The sequence below is a fragment of the Berkeleyomyces rouxiae genome (assembly GCF_048999995.1).
Source record: "Berkeleyomyces rouxiae strain 22BRR77 chromosome Unknown BrBRR77_ptg000001l, whole genome shotgun sequence".
In the NCBI taxonomy this organism is placed as follows: Eukaryota; Fungi; Ascomycota; class Sordariomycetes; order Microascales; family Ceratocystidaceae; genus Berkeleyomyces; species Berkeleyomyces rouxiae.
The window spans coordinates 779,286-801,786 of record NW_027396491.1 but is presented as its reverse complement, the minus strand read 5'-3'; the positions used below and the strand labels follow the sequence as shown (position 1 = coordinate 801,786).

Sequence of the window (22,501 nt, the reverse complement as noted above, 5' to 3'; positions counted from 1 at the left end):
GCCTTCCGAACAAGATAGCTTCATCTGGTTTTGCATTCCATTACTTTTTCACATCCAAACCTGTCGTTATACGCAAATTCACTTGTCAAAATGGCTCCGAAGATTCTTGTTGTGCTTACCTCTTTCTCCAAGATTGAGAAGATGGACCGCGAGACCGGCTGGTACTTGGTAAGCAACAATAGTGCCATCTCCAGAACCCACAAGCCCCCTGCTAACCTCTGCTCTCCCATAACGTACTAGCCCGAGCTCGCCCACCCCTACGATGTGCTCAAGGACAAGACAGAGCTGGTCTTCGCCTCGCCCAAGGGCGGCGTCGCGCCCCTCGACCCGAACTCGGTGACGGCCTTTGCCGCCGACGCCTCGTCGCAGAACTTCCTTAAGAACCACAAGGCGTTGTGGGAGAACACGCAGAAGCTGTCGACCTTTGTTGGCCGCGCTGCCGAGTTCGATGCCATCTTCTACCCCGGTGGTCACGGCCCCATGTTCGACCTGGCCGTCGACAAGGACTCGATTGCGCTGATTGCCGAGTTCTACGCTGCTGGTAAGCCCGTTGCTGCCGTCTGCCACGGCCCCGGCGTCCTGGTCAATGTCAAGGGCGCCGACGGCGAGTACATTCTGAAGGGCAAGACGGCCACTGGCTTCTCCAACGCCGAGGAGGACGTGGCCGGATACACCGAGTACATGCCGTTCATGCTGGAGACGGCCCTGCAGAACGTCTCGGGCGCGACCTACGTCAAGGCTGAGGCTGACTGGGCGCCCAAGGTTGTTGTGTCCGGCAACATCATCACGGGCCAGAACCCCGCGTCAGCCGCGCCGCTGGGCGAGGCTCTGCTCAAGGCGCTGAGTCTGTAGATACGTACATGCAAGATAACGTACAATACAATGAATGCCAGTCAAACGTGTAATTTTTGCCGTAGCTTTTACCCCTTGAAAGAGACCAACAAGTAGACAATAAAAGGAAAACAACCAAACGAAAAACACCATGAGCGAAAAAAAAAAAAGAAAACCCACATGTACTCCAAAGACAAATGCACATGACACGAAAGACAAGCGAGCGCGGACAAACAAACTCCCGAGACAAACGCCCACCTTTCCTAACCGTAGAAAGAAACCTTAGCCAGCACACGGTGCGCCGAAAGTCCAAGAAAGAACAGGTTCAACGCCTGTGCACCGACCTCATCTCCGGCCACGGCCCCGGCCTCCCATGCCGGGCATGCCGCCCATACCAGGCATGCCTCCCATGCCTCCCATGCCCATCTGCTGCATCATTTGCTGCATCTGACCCATACTCGGCATGCCTCCCGCACCGCCGCCAGCACCGCCGCCACCGCCCAACATACCCATCAGGCTGCTCAGGTCCGGCATGCCACCGCCCATGCCGGGCATGCCACCCATGCCGCCCATGCCGGGCAAGCCGCCACCAGCGCCCATGGCAGCCATGCGCTTCTGCATGGCGGCCATCTGCGATTTGCTGTTGGCGCCGCCCATGGCGCTCTGGGCGCGCTGCAGGTTCTTCATGTTGCCGCCCATTTTCTTGGCCATGCCGGCCATCATGCGCTGCTGCGTCAGCAGGTCCTCGACCTCGCGCACCGATGTGCCGGAGCCGCGGGCAATGCGCGTCATGCGTGTCGGCTGGTCGGAGAGCACCTTGCCGTCTGAGTCGAGCTCGGCCTCGGTCATAGAGTCGCAGATGAAGATCATGCGCTTCAGCTTGAGCGCGCCCTCGTCGTCATCCATGCCTTGCATCAGGTTACCCATGCCGGGGATCATGCCGGCCATCTTGGATAGCGGGCCCATCTTCATGATATTAGATAGCTGGTCGCGCAGATCGCGCACTGTGAAGATTCCCTCTTGAATGTGCTTCATGGTGTCCTTTTGGTCGAGGTTGAGGTTCTGCACGTGCTCAACGAGGCCCATGATGTCGCCCATGCCCAGAAGCTTCTGGATGAAGCTCTGCGGCACAAATCGCTCAAAGTCCAGCATGTGCTCACCCGTACCAATGAATACGATGGGGGTATTTGTGGCGGCAACAGCGGAAATGGCACCACCACCGTGGGCATGGCCGTCTGTCTTGGTGATAATAATGGCTCCGAAGTCGGCGGCAGTCTTGAAGGCTAGAGCCTGCGACTCGGCCTGCTGACCAATGGACGCGTCCATGACCATGATGGTCTCGTCGGGCTTGATTGCAGTCTGGATATCCATCATTTCCTGAAACAGGGCAGATTCCTGGCGATGGCGACCAGAGGTATCGACAATGATCACGTCAAACTTCTCCTTTTTGAACTTTTGCACACCATCGCGAGCGACCACGGCCGGATCGGTCTCGGTGAGGGAACCGTAGTAGGGAATCTTGGCTTTGGTGGCATTCTGCTTCAGCTGGTCAAAGGCACCGGCACGGAAGGTGTCAGCACAGACTAGGCAGGCCTTGAACCCGCGCGACTGGTAATGCCGGGCTAGCTTTGTGCACGTCGTCGTCTTTCCGGCACCCTGCAGACCAACAAACATGATGACATTGGAGCGGCCCTTTTTTATTTTGAAGGGCTCGGCGTGTGGGTCCACGAGCTTGACGAGCTCGTCAAAAACAGCTTTTTGAATAATCCGCTTCTTGTTGGCGGCCGACGGGATATCTTTGAAGTTGACTGAAGATCGGATTGATTTGCGGAGTTGGCCAACAAGGCGCACGTTGACATCGGCTTCGAGAAGGGCACCGCAGATCTCCTTGACCATGCCTTCAAAGGCCTAGAGGGAAAACTGGTGGTTAGCATAAGGGTCATAACAGCACTGAAATGGAGGATGGGAATTTTGGCGGGGCGCGGGAGATGGAAAGACCTGCCTGCTCGTCGAGATTGGGCTCACGCGCAAGCGTGTTGACAGCCCCGTTGATGCGGCGGCCAAGATCTAACAGAACCATGGCGTATAACGTATGTGCGGGGTGTTCTGTGACTGTAGATCGCTAATGTACAGAAAGGTGTACGAGTTATTTATCCGGGCATTGGAATCGAGTGAAGCCTCGTCCATGTGAAGTTGAAGTTGGCGATACTTGGCCGTGTGGGGCAGCCTTGAACCACGACTCCAGCTGGGCCCAGCTGGCGGCAGCCGACAAGGAGTTTAGAGTGGTAATCCATCTCGACTCGAGGCACTCGGCAACTGCCTTGTCTTGAAGGACCTGCCAAGTGGGGCCATGTGTCATAATTTCGCCGGGAACCCGGTTATTATACAGGCCCAGCAAGCCAAAGTTTTAGCCGGACATGGACATTACATAACCAACTATTAATTGAAGTTTGATATGTCCATAGCCACTACACGCTACATGATGTCAGTTGACGAATAAAGAGAATTGAAGATCGAGTCCCAGGCCACAATCGAGTTCAGGGAAGGCGGACTTTGACGCGGTCTTTTCTAATTCATTCTAACACTGCATATGTAAGTCTTGGTGTTACATGAGATTAACTCGCACATCGAAGTCAACGTCTGCTTTCAACTGTTCATCTCTCCCGTGTTCTTTTGCCGCGTGGAATTGCCCAGGCTTACTATGTCCCTTGACTCACGCCTACCCTTTTCCTCCCCCCTGCTCGTCGTGGTATTTAACGCAGAGCGACTCTCGTCTGGTGGTCACATGATGACATGTTCTAGACAGGAGTCTTTGAATGATTCCATTTTCACCAAATAGCTCTGGAGCGGTCAGTAGCTGCAAATGCGCGCATTTCAACTATATCCTGTGACCTCTCTTGCCCCCAGCTCGCCGCCGATCGATACTAGTTCACTAGGTTAGTATTGAAAGGATCCGTGCCCTTCCACGCCGCTTTGACTGCGTCTTCGCAGTCTTCAGAGGTAAACGTGTCTTTGGAATTGTCGCTGTTCGGTTGCCGAATCATTATCACAAGGTTCATTTTGTGCCAGTCCCCAAAGCGGCGGGTCTCTTCGGCGTCCGCTTCTTGTGAGGTCTTTTCGTACACAATCGCGCCAGCCTCGCGAAAGCCCTTTTTGCGGTAGACACGGTAGCCCATAACCGTTGATTCCAAGTAAATCGGGACGCCGTATTTGTCGGCTTGAGAAATTCCCCAAGACAGCAGAATCGAGGATAGGCGTTTCTGCTGATGCGCCGAGCTGACGCCGAGTAGACTGAGAAAGAGGTGTGGCTTGTTGCTGTGCGTGCGCTCACGGTGGACATCCATCTGGCCAAAGAAGTGGTTCGCAATGTGGACGTTGGTACCAGGAAACGGCGGCCCTTGGTGCAATGGCTGTTCACTTATTTTGAAGCCGTGTGGGTGGTACGACCACTTCGCAAAAGCAACGATCTCACCCGTTTTTTCCTCCTCGACGACTCGGACGTAGTATTGTTGCTCGTTCACTAGCCAATGGTGCGCCTCAGCAGCCCACCACTCCTGCCCGGCCGGATGGCGCTCCGAATCTGGGAAGCAGTAGATGCGCGGCAGGCTGTCGTCAAAGGCGTCATAGTAGACATTGGCAATGGCTTCTTCGTCGCCGATCTGGGCCCAGCGGCCGCGGTAGCCGGTGGGCATGGACATGAACGGCGTCGTTCTATCAAGAGCCAGTGGCGGTGGGGCCTTGGTTGCGGGAGTTGATGGCCTTGGGGAAACGAGGAAATGTGCCCGGTGGGCGGCATCAGAGGCCTGCCCAGCATAGTGAAGAGGAGAAAAAGCAGGGCCTGAGCCTCCAGATGAGAATGAAAGAGACCGCATATTGGAATGAGAAGAAAGACTTGGAGAATAACAGAGGAGAATGCACAATTAAGTAGTTGAGTTGAAGAGCAGTATCAAGACGGATCAACGCAAGAGCAGCTGGTCTAAAATATACTTCCCTCTTCCTCCTGATGACTAAGGAAAGAATGGAGGGCCGATAGTTATATCTAGTTAGTTAACTACACATCTATACTATGTTTGTATGTACATGCATGGCTAGCTTTTCTTGGGGGCGTGGAATAGCTCGGATAGATTGTTCAATAAGTTGGATAGGTTTTCACTGCTGTGTATATTCATACCACGCGGTGTGGTCAATCCCCATGCCATGTAATCCATAGGCTTCATTTTCAGACATGAAGTTCAAGGACCTTACCTTTTTCTTTGCTTTTCCCTTTGATTTTTTCTTCGTGTCGAGAACCAACCCGCATATCATCTTGTGTGTTCGGGTATTATTGTGGTCGAAGTGTCAAAGAGAATGTTTCTAGAAATCAGTCATCACATGAGTCACCCTAAGCCCTAGACTCCTGAAAACCGCCAGTTGCTTCTTCACCGCAATACTCATTATCTCAAATTGCAAATTCTGGGCTTGTGGTTGTTGGTTTGCTTTATAGGAGCAAAAGTATCCGAATATTACTAGAAAGTGATCGGGTGGCTGTGTTCTTGGTGCAGTTACATACAAGGCATCTATATTTCCAAAGTTAGCTAGTTAGACGTAGAAAACGCGTTCCTGTGTATCCAACATCCTTTCTGTGGCGATACCAGTGAAGTCATAGATTATCTGGCCACATGTCTTCGATACAGCCAGGTTCGTGCAAACATCGTTTTCATGTCAAATTTCTGAATAACTTCTTTTCTATCAAGAAATTGTACGTGTTCAATGACTGCGGTGCTTCTTCCTAATCAATATCAACACTTGTGATTGAAGATGCCATGTTTTTATCACCGTCTTTTTTTCCGTTTTTACCCAGTCACCAACTAACTACCCCTGTCGATGATCGGTATTCTTTCCCAATGAACCCTACCTAGCCTTGATAACGTCCTTCTTGCTCACAGCGTGAATCACCTCGTTGCTTCGCAGTAGTGACAGCTTTCTGTTTGTTCATTAATGAGACGGAGCTTGCGCTTACACACAGAATTTTCTGTTATTTCTCGGACATTATACGAGGACCAAAAGTCACTGGAAAAGAAAACCTGAATGCAACGGGCAAAACATGAGACCTATTAAGCAAGGAGGCGCTATTGGCTAAAAAGCAATGATAGACATGGCGGAGCCGACAGCCTTTGTAAAATGGGGCGAAATCCTCGATATACTTATATTACCCATCAGATCCCGTGGTTACGTAGTTTATCTTTATTCAGAGAACCATACATTTCGGGGTTTCGATAAAAGGAGGATATATTCAAATATCATCGCAGCTTCGAACGAAGATTCTTTTTCAGACCAAGGAGGACGAGTTCGTTCTTGAGGGTCACCACAGAAGGAAAGTGTCACAAAGACAAACCAAATATGGGATGAACCACACGTCGTACAAGCGGAAGCAAAAGTACTCGACTGAAGTTTCTAGAACAGATTGATTTTGGACGTAAGCTTAGACAAACGTCGACCGGTCTATAAAACCCGAGCTCTATGTCCGTATGCATACAGTTATGTACATTGAAGAACCGCGTGATGGAAATTGAGGTGTCAAGAGCGGCACCAAGAGAAACAAAAAAGGCGGAACGGCAGACAATGTATCCCTCCTGTAGTAGGAATGCTACTAACCATTATTGGTTAAGGGAAGACAAGTCAGATCATCACCAACCGCATGATTTGGCCAAAGCACAACTTACACTTTTATGCAAATACAGATAACTACACGTAAGACGGCAGGTTTGTGGAGTTAAAAACGTTGTTGGGGACACCGCTATTCATACAAATGTACACCATTATTTGGGTTCACGTAACATCTTGGCACAGACCTGCAGCCGATAACCGGCCTCCTGTAGCAACTCTAGACGACCTCTAGACAGTTGGATCTCCATCAGTTCCAGAAGTACTCGTATCCCACGCGCAAGGACCTTGACTGAAGGAAGAGTTAGTTGTGTGAGCTGACAAACATCATCTAGATACATAGCCACACGCTCAAACAGCCCTGCGTAGTGTTTCGAGGAGACCAACGGACTCCTCTCATCCATGTCCTTTGTGGGTGCGGCCGGTGGCCGTAGTGGAGGCGATAAATGTCGCGCAGTGTACGCCTGAACGTACACCCAGATGGCAAGTGTGGCTAGATACATGGCCCATAGCTGCTGCGGGTCATAGCTACGGGGCTCCAAGAACGCTGTTCCGACGTAATCTACCGACATACGCACCGGCGTGCCAGGGGGCGCACAAAGCAGCCAGCGCAGAAGCTTGGCCGCATGGGCAATCACGTCAAAGGCAGCTGAACTACGTGCCCAAGTCGAAATACGAGTAGCAGCATGATCATAGTCCTGCGGGAGTACTGGGCGGCCAAGTAAACGCCAAGCACCGGCGTAGATCTGGCAGTCAATAACGCTCACTTGTAGGGTTATGTGTGAAAGATGGCAGAGTAATTGACTGCTGCTAATAGGTCCTGTAGCCTCAATGATGTTATTCGTCAGCCAGTTCCAGCTGTATTTGTTGTCGAGAGAACTACTCCAGTTATCAAGCGCGGCCAGTATCATATCAAAGCGCGCTATCTCGGAGAAAGAAGACATCGTCTTTGTAATACTATGCGGAGTTGGCCCAGAACTTCTACTCTCCGAGCATTGAGGCTGTGGTGAGTTATAGCCAACGTGCCAGGCAACGCTTAGAAGCCCACTCATTACTGCCATCTGCGCAAATGAAGATGAGATGTTGGAATGGTTCCCGTGAACAGCACTTCGTAGGCTGTTCAAAAAGGTGCCGAATTGGCTGTTGTCCAAATGTAATGCTTGAGTTCTTTCATAGTGCACATTTGGTGTTTCAGCTGTCCAGAGGGTCTCTTGGCACGGAAGGGGGAGTCGGATCTCATGCGGCTGAATACAAGGCGCGTGGCCAAACATGGCAGCGTTAGTCGTATCAAGCATAAATGCTGTGAAGATGACTCTATGCATCGCCTCTGTCCTAACCCACTGTCGCCACCGAGCCGCAACATCGGTAGAAGTGGTGCCGGCTTCCATAGACATATCCATCGCGGCTGAGTTTTCACAGTGACTACGGTCAACCAGCGGGTCGCCCTTTTGAAGAAGACTAACTACCACTCCGTGATAGACTTGTGCGCGTTCGTGTGCCCGGCGCGAAGAGTACAGCATCTCATAGAACTCGACCAGCAAGAGCGCCTGGGCAGTCCACAGCTCGACAGGCGGCACAGCTTCTGACGCCCTCAGAATCTCCCATCGCACGCTATCTACAATCATGTCTGCAAAGTCTGCATAATCAGCAGCCAGCTGTGTCTGGGGGGGATTTGTTGACACGGCGCCCAGTGCAATGATGACCAGAAGCAGTAAGACTGGGCAGCTGTTTGGAGAAAATGTGGGTTGATGGATGATGGGGAGTCGGGGAGCGACTGAGGTCCAGTACGAGCGGATGAAGTCGAGTAGAATGCAGTTTTTAAGCATGGGCGTGCTGTTATCTTTGATATTACGGAGAACCCGAGTCACCGACTCACGATGATAGACTTCTGTCGTGTAGAATCGACGGAAATATGCAACGAGCAAGGCCTGACGGGCTGCAGAAAGTTCTTGCGATTGTGCGTGGGGGTCCTCAACAGACCGAGGATCATGGTTGCAGATGTCTTGGTTTATTGGTCGTACACACGGTGATGTTGTATCTAGGCCCAACTGGCCGGTAATTTGAGAGTTATCGCGACATTGTGGTGATGGGATTTTGTGTGTAGTCCCAAAGATGCCATCAGCAAAGACAGTACTGGCACTCAAGTCTGTTGGCAAGGAAACGTCGAATAGCCATGTAACAAAGTCACTATTAGAAGAGGCTTTAGAGCCAAGCTTGTGAAGACTCGTAGTGCCATTGAACACCAATGGTTGCGGAGCCGGAAGGTGGCCGAGGAACAGCGGAGCTGGCAACGGACCGCCGTTGAATAGTTTGGGTGGTTTCGTTCTCAATGCAGGGTTTGTTGTAAGATGGCGTGGCCAAGGTGGCGGCTCTATCGCCAGACATTTGTCATGTGATTGAGGGAATTCCATGGGATGTTTTGTACTGGGAATGCGAGCCTGAGGGGAAGACAAGAGCGGCTTCTGGGGTGGCTGATAAGCGTGTGTCGTTTTTGACCGTGGCGAACGGAGTTCCTTTGAAGAATGCAGCGCAAGTGAAGTTTTATACGAAGATGGATTTAGCTGTTGGGTTTTCAGTGGCAGCGAGCTTGCACCGAAAGACGTAGCAGATTTCCCAGAGGCCAGCCCCCGGTGTAGCTCTGAAATTCGAGCTTTGCCGTCCTTCTCGGGTGTCTTGAAGATGCCATCAGCCAGTAACATCTCTTTCGCCTTGCCCTCTGTAGTCGGATACATGGCAGTGGTAAAACTAGGCTCTCGGTTTCGTGGGACATAGGAAGAGTTGTGCCTCTTCTTATGGCGAGCAAGCAAGTCTGCCCGCACAAACTTCTGCCAGCAACTAGCAATATCGCAGCAGAAAATTTGCTTCGGGTTGTCTATCGCCAAGTCAGCCGCCCGCTATCCTTCTTTTTGTCCGGGGGGAGAGGGAGGGGACGCAAGGAGCAGGCCAAATGCCGCAGCTGGACTCACGGTTCAGCTGGTGCCGGTTCAGGTGCTCGGCGCGCGAGTACACTTTGTCGCAGCCGGAGACGGTACAGGGAAACCGGCGTGGGGCGCCTCTCCGGCTGGCGCGCTTGTACGGCTTCGTCGAGGCAGATTTCAAACTCGGGGAAGCCGTGGCGTCTGTCGGCAAGTACTCAGTCGGACTCGGGGAAACGGCAGTTACCGCTTTAGAAGATTCGGCGGCAGTGTCAGCGTTCATATTCCTTCCCTGTTTGGTGTTCTCGTCTTAGTTCCGAGTCCATGGAAGGCTTCCAGAACAAAAAGAAGATTTAAAGGGGGAAGATGCGAAGAAGGGCGGCCGGTCTGCCGATAACTGCAGGCTGTGCTGCCATATCCCACTCCCAGCCAGTCTACACGCTCTGGACCCCCAAAGCTTGTTTATCTATTTTGATCCCGCATTGTGCCATTTCGTCGGGACCCCCACGCACCGTGATAGATGGCCGTGGGGGGTCGTTGTACCAGGACACTCGGATCAGCCCCAGGGCAAGCTGGGTAGAAATCGAGGCTCTCGAAGTGATTGCCCACACGCGGATTGTCACACAATGCGCAGGCGCGAGTGGCCCGGACCCTGGCCGACTGCGCTAGGGTTGGGACATGTGTAACCCCAGATGATTTACAAGAAGTTCTCGGTGAAGGCTGGATGGGTTCGGTGAGACGCGCTTTCATCCCTGGTGTTGCTCCTTTTGTAACAATTGCAGAGTAACCGTAAACACCGGTGTGAATACGTGGTAATCGCGGCAAGACACTACGCGCGCGTTGATATTTGGATTATTTGCCTTGAAGCGTTATTCCTCACCACCAACCAGTGTTTACCTACATGCCTTGTTTAACGGCTTGATATCCCTCCACAATGAGCAGCGCTCCCACCAAGACCGGACCGACGTCATCACGCAAACGTGCCAGCAGTGGGACATGCAGCACCCACCAATCAAAGCCTAAGAAGCAAAAGGCCCAGCCAGCGCCTGCTCACTACGACCATGCTGTGCTGAGCCACTACTTTCCACGCGTTCAGACGCTCAGACAATATCTGATGGCGCAGCTGCCCAAGACCTCGCGCATCTGCCGCAAGAAACTTGCTGCCTTGGGCCGAAAGTCGCGCGGGGGGATCTGCGAGCCCAGTGTACTTCTAGCGGCCGACTTTTTGGACTCGACGCTGGTCGGAGTCCCGGACACGCTGGACGCGTCGCTGGCGATTAGTGACGGGGGAAATGGCAAATGCGTGATACAGGCGCAAAAGGAAAACCGGAAAACAGCGGTAGATGACGATGTGCCAAGGTCGACGCTTCCAGTCATGAGACAGCAATTTTCCGAGCTTTCCATGATGGACGAGACCTACGTGACTTTTGCAGGCACGCAACGAACTGACTTTTTCTGCCAGTCTGAGGTTGGTGCTCAAACTCCCCGGTCTTTCTTCCACTCATGCTGACCACAGGCCTATAGATTGTCGACTTTTGTATCTGGTTCATCTTTGACCGCAAGAGGGGCATAAGCTACCCGAAGCACATGCTGTGTGATGGCTACGAACGAGGTACCGGCGGACGCTTTCCCTACAAGGAGACACTCGACCGGCCGATTCCGGGCATCTCCCTCAAGCGCCGCAATGAGCAAGTCGAGATGCTCAAACAAGAGCCATGGCCGCGGATATTGGCGTTGCTGGGCCATTCTGGCGAAGCAATCATGGTGCACATGCTGTTGAACTGTGGCGTCTTCGTGACACTCAAGTCCGGCGCCGGGAACTTGCTACAGCTAAGCGGTAAGCTTACAGGGTGGCCTGTTTCCATATGTACTTGGAGTTGATTCTGACAGTATAATCTAGGTGTTCCCCTCATTAACATACCATTGCGGTCTGTATCCCGTGAGAAGAACAAGGATAAAAAGGCCACCGCCGACGCTTCAAACTTGGAGGAACATGACGGCAAAACTCCGCTCTATACGCCTCTCCAGATTGAGTTTATCCGAAGCCGTGTGCTCTACGGCCGTGCGGTCCTCACAGCCAAAGGCAATATCAAAGTGGGATTTCGCCATATTCACGTGCTGAACCGGTACCCGCTCGCGAGCGGCAAACCAAAAGACCAACTGGACGGCGATGAGAAAAGCATCAAACATGGCGAGCAGAACGACAATATAGACAGCGCCAATGATACTAGGAGCGAAGCGCGCTTTGCCTTTGGCGACGCTTCAACCCTCAAGATCATGGCCTACATCTTCCCGCGCCAGTTTGGCTTACACAATGTCTTTACGTCCAAGGTTGACTACTTTAAGACAAGCCAGAAGTTCCAGGACTACACCATACGAGATGACGAGCTGAACTTGCAGTTTAGCAAAGTCATTGACGGCAAGCAGCAGCTTGATATCAAAATCCCCAAGAGGCTTCGAGGAGATGCTCATCGGCTTGTATGGAGACTGCAGGTTCTTCATAACCGATGCTGCTACCCTGAGATGCTGCGCCATTACTGCCCGACCCAGCTAGATCCCCTTCGAAGAACTGCTTACGAAACGCCTACACAAGCGCTCACAGCCAACGCATCGAAGACCAGCAACATTCTCCCGGGCCCAGGTCTCCAGTCAGCTGCAAAGCGCAAGAGTGGGAAGCGCCCCCTCCGCAAAGCCAACTCCACAATCACGTTGGAAGAGGGCCAAACACTAACGGATCTTGCAACGCCGGCGTATCAGGTTTCGGCCTTTTGCCAGGGCGTCTTATCCAAGATCATCCCGCACGAGTTCTGGGGCCTGGGCAACGACCAATCACACAACAAACGCGCAGTCATGCTCATGGTCGATCGCTTTGTGAATCTGCGGCGCTTCGAGAGAATGACTCTCCACGACGTGGTGCAGGACTTCAAGATAGCCGGCATCGCGTGGCTGGCGCCGCCGGGACTCCGCGGAAACAAGATGAGCCAGACAGACCGCAGCAAGCGGCTCGAGATTCTGCACGAGTTCCTGTACTACATCTTCGACTCGCTGCTGATTCCGCTGCTGCACAGCAACTTTTACATCACCGAGTCCAACTCTGACCGCTACCGGGTCTACTACTTCCGCCACGACGTCTGGCGCGTGCTCTCGCGCCCGGCAATGGCCGACCTCAAGAGCCGCATGTTCACCGAGGTGAGCGCCGTCGACGCACAGGCTCTCCTTGCGTCGCGGCAGCTTGGCTGCGCCGCGCTACGCCTGCTTCCCAAGACGACCACCATGCGGCCCATTATGAACCTGCGCAAGCGCCAGCTGGCACGGGCTCCGCGAAAGGGCCTTGGCCAGTCGATCAACTCGCTGCTGGTGCCGTGGCACAGCGTCCTCAAGCTGGAGAAGCAGCGGCAGCCGGAAATCACAGGCTCGTCTTTGGGCGGCAGGGAGGAAATCTTTGGGCGGCTCAAGCGCTTGGTTCTGGGACTACCCACGCCGCTGCCACGGCTGTACTTTGTCAAGGTTGACGTGCAGTCAGCCTTTGATACTATCCCGCAAGAGGCCGTGGTGGATGTGATTGAAAAAATCCCCCGTGAACCACACTACCACATCACCAAACATGTCGAGATGAAGCCAGGGCCCAAAACTATCGGGCCCGGAGGCGCGATGACGATTGGACAGCCGGGCCGGCGGTGGATCAACACAGCAGTTCCCGTTAGCGACAGGCGTTCGTTCGTGGAGAGGCTTGAGGACGGGATAATGGGGCATCCAGAGCCGGGCGAAGGCGGCAGTAGTCGCGGCGAAGACAGAGACGCAGGCGGAGAAAGCACGCCGCCAGAGCTCGCTGCCATCAAGTTCAACACGACTTTCCACGGCGGCTTTCCCGTGCGCACATATCCCACGCGCTTCATGCAGAAGCTGCTCCACGAACACATCAAGGCCAACATTGTCCGGATCGGGCGGAAATACTACGTCCAGAAACGCGGCATCCCCCAGGGCTCCGTGCTCTCGGCCGACCTGTGCAACCTCTTCTACGCCAGCATGGAGACCAACGAGCTGTCGTTTCTGCACGAGCCCAGCGGGCAGCGCGGCCACGGCAGCAAGGACACGCTGCTCATGCGGCTCATCGACGACTCCCTTCTCATCACTACCGACCGCACCAAAGCCCAGCGCTTCGCCGAGACCATGCTGCGCGGCCTGCCGCAGTACGGCATCACGGTCAACCCGCTCAAGAGCCTGGTCAACTTTGACTGCGTCGTGGACGGCGTGCGTGTGCCGCGCGGCAACGACGCGGCGTTTCCGTACTGCGGCACCGTCATCAACTGCCGGACACTCGGCGTGGCGCAGCTGCGCGGGAAGCTTAGTGGCCAAGGTAAGAAGCCCGCAAGGCCGCCCCTCCCCAAGACGGTCGCTTTGCCGGTGTTTTTGCTCTGCACTACTGACACACACCGCGCTCTAGATATCTCGCACATCCTCAGCGTCGAATACAGCCGGAACCCGGGCCAAGTCTTCCAGAAACGCGTGCTCAGTAAGTCCCTCCTGCGCTTCATGTACTCGTCTTTCACACCGTGTTGACCCTAGCATATAGACTCGTTCCGCATCCAGTCGCAGGCAATGTTCTACGACTCTACCCACAATCCCACGCACCTTGTCCACGCGAACCTCCGCGACGCAATGCGCGAGATTGCGCGGCGCACGTGGGCGTATATCCGGTGTCTGCCGCGGAGCAAGAAGCCGACCGTGGCCATGTTGATTCGTAAGAAGCCCTTTCCCCCCTCCCTTGCCTTCTCTAGGAGACATGGGTGCCGCCAGAGGCAGTTTCGCCGAGGTACTAATACTTATTGCTCTAGGGACCACCAAGAAGCTCATCGAGGTCGCCCACCTGCTGCTCAACGCGCACAACAAAGCCGCCAAGTTCCCCGGCTACAAATGCGAAGTTTCGCGGTCACACGTGCACCTGTAAGTTGCTTAGTCATGGAACACACGCTCCCTCAAGACGCCTCCTCTACTCACACACGTTGCTCGTTTTTCCTTCTCTGCAGCACAGTTACCGAGGCCTTTGGTGGCGTTTTTGCCAACAAGGCCGAACGCTACAGCGACTTTGCGCGCTGGCTTCGGGTTGAGTCCCGCACGGCCGCGGCCTGGGCTGCCGGATTGTCCAAGAAGAAGGCGTTGCAAGTGAGTGGCGGCAGCACGGAGGTTGGAATATAGCTGCATTGAATCCGCTGGTATCTCTTCTATCTCTCTGGTGTCGCCTGTCTCATCTAGACTCGATCTTGCAATACACACGCACCCTCTGTCTCTAATCAAACCGCTTCCCTCCCTTCTCTCGTCTATGTTCCGTAACCAATGGCCCACCAATTCTTTCCCACATAAAACGATCCCATGTGGCCACGGTCCCAGCGCCATGGCGTATCACCCGGGTATCCGTAGCCCATGGCTCTCAAGACCGAGTACGGCGAGGGCTCCAGCATCCAAACGCCACCGGCTGCAAAGTCATCGCCGAGCAACGGCGCACTCCCATAGAGCCAGACTAGTACAAACAACACGTTTCCCATGCGACGCAGCCACTTTGGCAGGCCCAGCGGTCTCAGGGCCTTGCTGAGTATCTTTTGTACGCCTATGCCTCCAGCCTGCGCCAGGAAGAAGAGCAGTGGCCGGATGTAGTCTGTCACCGGCATAGACGTGAAGGAGGCTCCTGAATGCATCAGGCCAGATCCTAGAAAAGCCGATACAAACAAGGCCGCCTTTTTCCCTGGAAAGCGGCCTCTGCCGTGGCCCCAGATGTAGCGCACTGGGGCCATGAAGGGCGCACGAAAGGTCTGATGCCAAAATATTCCCCACAAGCCTGTGAGCCCAGTCTCCCAGATAGAGCTCACGGGGCCAAATATGGAACAGTACATCCACGGCTCAGCACGCATTGGGAACAGATACGAAAAAACCAAAAACTGCACGACATCAAGATGGTGGAAGACAACGTTCAGGGCTGCCAGAATGCAGATGAGGAAAAACAGCTGGCGATAGGCCGGCAACAGCACAGATGGAACCCAAGACAGGTGCGGCGGCGGGTATTCAAACGGCGGGTACATGCCGCGGGGGCCGGCCATGAAGAAGGGGTCCATTTCCACGAGGATCGTGAGAAAGTCCAGCAGCAGGTATCCGGGGACGACGGAAAGCAGAGTCCGCTTGCAGAACTCGGCTTTGTTTCGGCAGCGCACGTGGCCGGAACGAGAGACCACAGGCATGGCAGACATGTCAATCAACTCCATGGTGTGCGGTTTAGAGGGCGGTGGAGGCTGCGGCATGGTGGAGATGGCCCAAGTCCAGCCTGTAGCAAGAAAGAGAGGCGAGACCAGTTATTAGCGTGGACATGAGGCAACCAAGAAGAAATGCACTTACCGGATCCTCGGATCGACGTCACGATGTCAAAGCCCCACAGAAAGCGCTGGCCAAACGTGCCGTCGTGCGGGTACGACTGCCAGTAGTACTCCGCCTCCCCGTATTGCTCGTCTGCGGCAGCGAGCAGCTCTCCCGGGGCTCCATCGGACCCACGGGCTTTCTCGGTTGATGTGGCCCGTGCCCGGGAGCGCGGCCGCTTGGCAACACGCTCCAGATCCTGCGCATCCAAAAACACCAGCGCCATGGCGGCCACCAGGCTGCTCCACACGGCCACCATTCCAATGCCGTAGCCGCAGGCAACGTTTGTGCTCGCCGAGTGCAGAAACAGGTCCGCATTAAGGGCCAGTATCAGCGCCATGACGGCCCAGCGGAGCGACCGGAGCCAGGGGCGGCCCCGCTGCGAAAAGGCTAGGAACAGCGGCGGGATAATCAGACCGCCGAGAAAGGTCGTGGGCACGAGGAACGGCAGGTGCGTGCCGGCGGCAATCACGTGCCGGGCGGCCTCGGCGTAGTAGTCGCGGAGAGCGGCCTTAGGGAACGGCGAGGCCAGTATGGCCGTCAGCTCGGCGTCAGACGGCTGAGCCATGGCGGCGGTGGCGGCGGTGAGACGGGGACGGAGACGGGGCGGTGTGGGTTAGGGTTAGAATGAAAGGCAACGACGCCCGTGAGATGGCGATGCGAGACTCAGAGGCTTGTGAGGGTTTGCGTGTGACCGGGCGGCGGCGAATGACAGAGACACACAGGCAGACGGGGTTTGTCTTGGCGGTGGAAACGATGACGCCACGCTGATGGAAACGGATTCTGGCAAAGCTGCCACGCAAGAAAAAAAACACAAACAAGAAGAAGAACAGAAAAACAAGCAGCGCCACAATGACGTTGTTGTGGAGGCAATGCGGAAGGCAGGCCGGAGGCATCTGGGCCCAACAACCAATTCTCGATTGTTTGCTGGGGCCAATACAGCGCTGGGCTTCAGTGGGTGGGGCAGCCCGTAGAGGCCTGTGTTGGGGGGCCTGAACCCTAGGCTAGAGATGCTTGTTATAGGTGGCCTTAGGCGGCCTCAGGCGGCCTCAGTCGACAGGCACGCAGATTGAGAGAACCGCCAACACAGCCTTGTCACACCTCCCCCTTGGCAATTGAAGCCACATCAACAATGCCATTCAGATTCAGGGCAGGAACAAACACCAACACCTCCCCTGCGCCTGGTAGCCTGCCGCCCGCTGACACTGACAACAGCTGTCACCAGCTGGCACGCCCCAATGGCCCGCAGAACTCGGAAGACCCAGTTGACTCCTGCTGCGGCTCCGGTGCGGTCGAGTTAAGCTTCTTGGGAAGGAGGTGGCTCGAGCATCAGATGAAATGCCCTGCCGTGTTGCTGCATCGGGCAGGAGCGGCTGGACTCGACGTCCTCGACTTTGACATATTAAGTAACTACGTTAACTGCAATTAACTACATGCAACTAGTCCACCAACTACAACTACACAACTAACTAGTTATCTCCTTGGTCAGCTACTAATAGGTACCTCCATCCACATCAACGTCTGGCCAAAATTTATTTCCGCTCCGAGTAATACAATACACCACCGCGTCTTCTTCTTCTGGACTGTCCTGCACGCCATGATCCCAGCCAAAGTCCCCACTGCAACCCTCCCCCAGCCCATTCAGCTGTTCATCGTGCAGCTGAAGCCTGGGCGGTACCGTCACATCCCCTGTTTGTTTTCTGCTATTAGTCGTAGTAGTCATCGCGCAGCGTCTGTACCGTTGTTGGACAGCCAATAAACCTCGACTGCCCTCATTGCTACAAGCAGTAGATCGGCTCGTGTCAAGCCCTTTCTCCCCCTTCACTGCCCAAGAATCTTTACTCACTGCCTGTCTTGGACACAGAACCACCCTCTCTCCATGCCTTTCCATTTCGGTGTCTGCCTGTCTACTTTCTCTCTGGCTCCCTCCCTGTTTCTTCAAGTCTTAGCCCAGGAACTTATCTTCCTTCCACTTGTTTTAGTGGCTTGTCACTCAGAAGCCATCCTCCTCCACCTCAGCTATTCCTTTTCCTGACAATCTCGCCGCGTTCTTTTTTTTCGTGTATCGTGTTGCCCGCTGCTAGTCTTTTATATCATAACTATCGTTTCTCTTTCCTTACATCTATTTAATTCCATAATTCTAATTACCATCTCCATGCTTCCTATCTACTTCCTTAATACCAACCCCAAGTGAGAACCGCCCATCTCCCCCGTCCTCCTCCCACATCAAGGATCCGCCTCACCCAACTCCCACAATTAAGCATGTCCAACGCCGAATTCTACCAACAATCCGACTACGACCCCTTCAGCCACCACACTGGCACCGAAGCCACCGCGCCCGCAATCGTAAGCCCTACCCTATGGCCCTGCCTTACTACCACGCCTCTCTCCCCCCACTAACCACCTACCCTGCTCCCCGTCTTCCCCCTCCTACAGACATACGGCGGCCCCGACGACCCCAAGCCCGCAACAGCCCCGACGACCACCGCCTCCACACCCCAGCCGGTCGCACCCGCGCCTCTGCACGCGCCCGGCATCCACGCCCACGCCCTCGTACACACACCCACCACACACCCAGGCCCACCATCCGCGCCGCCCCCCGCCACAGCAACCACCACCAGTGCCAGCCCCGGCGCCGGGCCCGGCCTCTCCTCGCTTGAGCTCCAGTCGTCCAGCCCCGAGCTCGTAATCGCCCCGCCGCCACCGCTGTCATACGGCCCGCAGCGCACGCTGAGCCAGCAGCTGCCGCCGTCGCCATCGACGCTGCACGGATCGACGCTGTACGATGAGCCGCAGACGCCCGGTTCGCTGGATCCGATCCAGCAGCAGTATTTCCAGCAGCCGCACCCATTCGCCCCTTCGGCCCCTGTCACACCACAGGGATATGCACAGCAACCGCCTATGATGCCAATGATGCAGCTACAGCCACAACTTCAAGTACAACCACAACTCCAGCCCCAGCCTCAACCGATACCACAGCCCCAGCATCAGGCACAGCCGGCCCGGCCACAGGTCACGCCAGTCCCCGCGGCTCCCTCGGCGCCTGTAGCCGCACCGGCCGCCTATGCCAAAGACTCCAACCACAAACGAAACTGCTTCGCCGCATGCTTTGCAGCTTTGTGTGTCTGCTGCGTCATCGACGAAGCCTGCGAATCATGTGCGGATTGTTGCGATTGCTGTATGGATATCTTCTAGAAGCTCCTTTTGTTTGTCCCTGCCATCTTGAGACTTGGTCCCTTATTCTTGGTCTTTCTGTCGTGGCCTTGGTCCTCCCACAATGCAAAACAGAACAAAACAAAACATGAACGAGAATCCTGAAGAAAAAATGACATATATAAATACCACATGTTCGTGTCAAAGCGAATCACACAAACAAGCTCCTTCGTCAAAAACACGTTGTCTGTAAATCATAACACGTCTTCTTTATCCTGCCGCCTATTCCTCCCTGAATCATATGTTTACCGCAGTTCGACGTAGTTGGCAGGGAAGAGTCCAGACTTGCCGCCGTAGTGGCCAAACCACCAGTCCTCATCGGGGAATTCAATGTTGGTGACAATGGCGCCCTCGGGGAAAGACACCTCTGTATCGGCCAAATGATTAGTATGAATTTCGCTAGAAAAGTAAAGTCTTGCGTCAGGGAACACTCACCATTGTCCTCGGCAGCCTCGTAGTCGTACTGCGCTGTGGCAGTCTGGCCCTCGTCGCCGCCGCCAGGGGCAGCAGGGGCAGGAGCAGCCTCCGGCTCGGGCTCGGAGGCAGCAGGCGGGGCGGGAGGAGCAGCACGCTCCTCCTCCTGCTCGTCGCCTTCCTCAACCAAAGTGACGTAGTTGCTAGGGAACAGACCGGACTCGCCGTTGGCAGTAAAGCCAAACCACCAATCCTCGTCCACCATCTCAATGTTGTACACATTCTCTCCCTCCTTGAGCTCGAGCTCGTTATCTTCGGCACGTTCGTAGTCGTACTGGGCAATTGCTGTCACGCCAGCAGCAGCAGGGGTAGGTTCTTCCTCAGGGGTCGGGTCAGCGGCAGCTGAAATCGCCATGGCCGCACCGGCACCAGCGGCGGCACCAACGGCGGCAGCACCAGCAACGGCGGCAACGGGAGGCAGAGCAGGTGCTCTAATAGGGCTCTGGGCTCGGACCGGTGCTGCTGGAGCAGGAGGAGGTGACGGGCTTCTAGCCACAGCAACGGGGACGCGCACAGGTGAAGGTTCGCGCTCCGGCTCCGGCTCAGACTCGGGCTCGGGCGGTGGTGCCAAGCGGGTGGGAAGACCAGGCAGAGCATGTCCGCCAACAGGCTCCGAAGGGCGTGTCGCAACAGGCAGGGGAGGGGGGGTACTGTCCTGAGAGGCAGCAGGAGAGCGGGGGGCCCCAAAGCCAATAGGCTGCGCCTCCTTGAAACGATCGCGCGCAGCGGCAGCAGAGATGGAGTCGGACTCTTGCTGAGACTCGTCAACATTGCCAGTGGCATTAGGGGATAAGGTGCGGCCGTACGCGGGAGCATTCACGGCCCATGACTTGCCGGTGTAGCCACTCTTCCACTCTCCACCACCGCTCTTTTGAGCATTGATGGGAGCAGCTGCAGTGGGAGACGCTGGTACAGGGGCAGCTGGCACTTTTCCCTTCTTTTCAGCCCAGATTTGAGCCGGGGTCTTGCCACCTTGATCGGCGAAGGTGCGGCTAGCTGCACCAACGGGAGGCGGGGCGGCGGCACCAGGAGCACCAAAACTTCCAGGAAGAGGTGCCTTGGTCCCGGTAAAAGAAGAGCCGCCGAACTTACCAGCTACCTTGGGCTTTGGTAGCGAGGTCAGACGCTCTGCTTGGGCCGATTGGGTGAAGGCAGCGGTCCGCTCAGCAAGACTCTTAGGGCGTTCGTCTTGCTGTTCATCACTGGTGTTGGTCTGTTGCTGGCGGGGAGCGTCCTCTTGAGGCTTGGCACGAGCACGAATGGCAGCAATGTCAACCTTGCCAATAGGCTCGTAGGCACCCTTTACGGGAGTCGGCCGGAGGTCCTCCTTGTCCTTAGCCTGTGCGCGAATGGCCGCAATGTCGACCTTGCCTATGGGCTGGTAGCCACCTCTAACCACATCGGCGTTGGGCTCGACAATCTTTTGCTCAAAGTGCGAGGCTTGCTTTTGTTTTGTAAGCTCGGCAATGTTGACCTTGGTAGGCTGGTAGGCCGACTGGACCTTTTGGATCTCGCTCCGGGTGACTGGAGGCGCATCCTCGCCCCAGCCATCGTCGTCGGTGGCAACATTGCGGGAGCGCGCGGCGACAATGGGATTCACTCTCGAGGCGGCGCTCATGGCAGTCGGTGTGAAAACGGGCTTGGTGGCAACGGGCGGCCGGGGCTGTGATGGCGCGGGAGCTGAAGCGCCGGAATATTTGGCGCCGGAAGCGTCGGAAACCTTTTGGACAATAGACTCGGGGCTGAGATCGGCATCGGAGCGGGCCGTGATCTGGACATGGTAGCCATGGAGGACTTTGGCCACAGCCGCCAAATGGCTAGTAAAGTAGCCCTTGGTGCGCTCGGGAACACCGCCGCCGCACCAGGCAATCAGCACGCACTTGGGAAGGGTCGAGTTGGGGTCCTTGACCTTGACAAAAGCAAACTGGATGCGGCCTTCGTTGAAGTCCTGGATGAGCTCGTCAAGCTCGCCCTCTGCATGAAGCGTTAGCGATGGGCCGTGTCTATTTGAGGAGGAGGAGGAGGAGGAGGGGAGGGGAGGGGAGGAGCGGCGTCGCTTACCATCTGAGCCTTCGACCTTGAGCACACTCTCTTTGTTGCCTGAATCTTGGAAGGCATTGGCCAGAGGCGCTTGTACAGAGAAGAGAGCCCAGTGGGCATGAGTCGGAGAGCTGGAAGAGAGCGAGGCATTGAGAACGGCGTTGTAGCTGCTCCGGATCGAGGGCCCGTTGGCCGACAAGTTGAGCGAGGCCATGGCGATGGCGGGCGTGTGGGAGGAATGGAGATGAGCTGTGCTGGGTGGCACTGGAGATTCAGATGGTGGAAGAGAAGAAATAAAGCTCACAACGGGGCAGAAATGGGGGCGTCGGTGGAGGTGGACGCGAGTATAAAAGTGGCAATAAAACGATGGCAGTGGGAACTGGGAATTGGGCTCCAGAGGCGGAGACAGGGCGGGCGGAGAAGAGAAGAGAGGAGAAGAGGAAGGGGAGGCTGGCGGGATGGCAACTGCGAGTTGCGAGCAGGGGAGAGAAAGAAAAGGCAAGGCTGAAGTCGAGTGTAAACGAAGCAAGCAGGCAGAGCAGAGCAGAGGAGGAAAGCACGCGGGCAGAGAGGACTGCACAGGATTGAGGCCTTGTCCCGGAAACGGCAAGGACCTCAAACAGCGACACAGAAGCTTATGGAATCTGGGGGATGGGGGATGGATTGGGGCAGTGGCAGTGGCAGTAGCAGCGGCCGGGGCGGAAGGGACGCGGTAGGTAAGGACGTGTGTCGGGGCAATTGCAGTTGAGCTGACCAGCGAGGTGTGGTGCTTGTACCAGGTATCTTGTCTTGGTCTTTTCTGGCTGTCTGGCTGGCTGGAGGAGCTGTCGTAGTCAGTATCCAGTTATCGAGCTAACCAACTCTCTATTCGGTGTCTGCCTATTACATGCATCGACAATTCCAAGCTGCAGCTGCCTGTCTAACTATAGAAGCTATTAGCCACACAAGTGGGGCCCAGCTGCAGTGATTAAGGAGGGACAGCA

The 22,501-nt window shown here is 55.4% G+C and overlaps 8 protein-coding genes across 8 annotated transcripts; 3 read left to right on the top strand and 5 right to left on the bottom strand.

The window, feature by feature from the left end:
* Positions 1–90: 90 nt before the first annotated feature.
* On the top strand, positions 91–852 carry BROUX77_000248 (uncharacterized protein; the record flags this gene model as incomplete). The annotated part of the gene is made up of 2 exons (XM_073747022.1): positions 91–168; positions 241–852. 2 exons carry the CDS (start codon positions 91–93, stop codon positions 850–852), a joined length of 690 nt encoding a protein of 229 aa, XP_073608485.1.
* A 324-nt stretch (positions 853–1,176) lies between these two features.
* BROUX77_000247 (uncharacterized protein) lies at positions 1,177–2,911 on the bottom strand (the record flags this gene model as incomplete). The annotated part of the gene is made up of 2 exons (XM_073747011.1): positions 1,177–2,739; positions 2,783–2,911. 2 exons carry the CDS (start codon positions 2,909–2,911, stop codon positions 1,177–1,179), a joined length of 1,692 nt encoding a protein of 563 aa, XP_073608484.1.
* Positions 2,912–3,755: 844 nt separating this feature from the next.
* On the bottom strand, positions 3,756–4,703 carry BROUX77_000246 (uncharacterized protein; the record flags this gene model as incomplete). Its single annotated transcript, XM_073747000.1, has 1 exon — positions 3,756–4,703. The coding sequence occupies one exon, from the start codon at positions 4,701–4,703 to the stop codon at positions 3,756–3,758; it is 948 nt and encodes a 315-aa protein (XP_073608483.1).
* Positions 4,704–6,629: 1,926 nt separating this feature from the next.
* Positions 6,630–9,672, bottom strand: BROUX77_000245 (uncharacterized protein; the record flags this gene model as incomplete). Its single annotated transcript, XM_073746989.1, has 2 exons — positions 6,630–9,346; positions 9,441–9,672. The coding sequence occupies 2 exons, from the start codon at positions 9,670–9,672 to the stop codon at positions 6,630–6,632; spliced, it is 2,949 nt and encodes a 982-aa protein (XP_073608482.1).
* Positions 9,673–10,323: 651 nt separating this feature from the next.
* On the top strand, positions 10,324–14,585 carry BROUX77_000244 (uncharacterized protein; the record flags this gene model as incomplete). Its single annotated transcript, XM_073746978.1, has 7 exons — positions 10,324–10,857; positions 10,914–11,226; positions 11,290–13,746; positions 13,834–13,902; positions 13,963–14,130; positions 14,225–14,333; positions 14,417–14,585. 7 exons carry the CDS (start codon positions 10,324–10,326, stop codon positions 14,583–14,585), a joined length of 3,819 nt encoding a protein of 1,272 aa, XP_073608481.1.
* A 122-nt stretch (positions 14,586–14,707) lies between these two features.
* On the bottom strand, positions 14,708–16,359 carry BROUX77_000243 (uncharacterized protein; the record flags this gene model as incomplete). The annotated part of the gene is made up of 2 exons (XM_073746967.1): positions 14,708–15,702; positions 15,774–16,359. 2 exons carry the CDS (start codon positions 16,357–16,359, stop codon positions 14,708–14,710), a joined length of 1,581 nt encoding a protein of 526 aa, XP_073608480.1.
* A 1,694-nt stretch (positions 16,360–18,053) lies between these two features.
* BROUX77_000242 (uncharacterized protein) lies at positions 18,054–18,986 on the top strand (the record flags this gene model as incomplete). Its single annotated transcript, XM_073746956.1, has 2 exons — positions 18,054–18,137; positions 18,228–18,986. 2 exons carry the CDS (start codon positions 18,054–18,056, stop codon positions 18,984–18,986), a joined length of 843 nt encoding a protein of 280 aa, XP_073608479.1.
* A 263-nt stretch (positions 18,987–19,249) lies between these two features.
* Positions 19,250–21,732, bottom strand: BROUX77_000241 (uncharacterized protein; the record flags this gene model as incomplete). Its single annotated transcript, XM_073746945.1, has 3 exons — positions 19,250–19,371; positions 19,440–21,452; positions 21,540–21,732. 3 exons carry the CDS (start codon positions 21,730–21,732, stop codon positions 19,250–19,252), a joined length of 2,328 nt encoding a protein of 775 aa, XP_073608478.1.
* Positions 21,733–22,501: the final 769 nt, after the last annotated feature.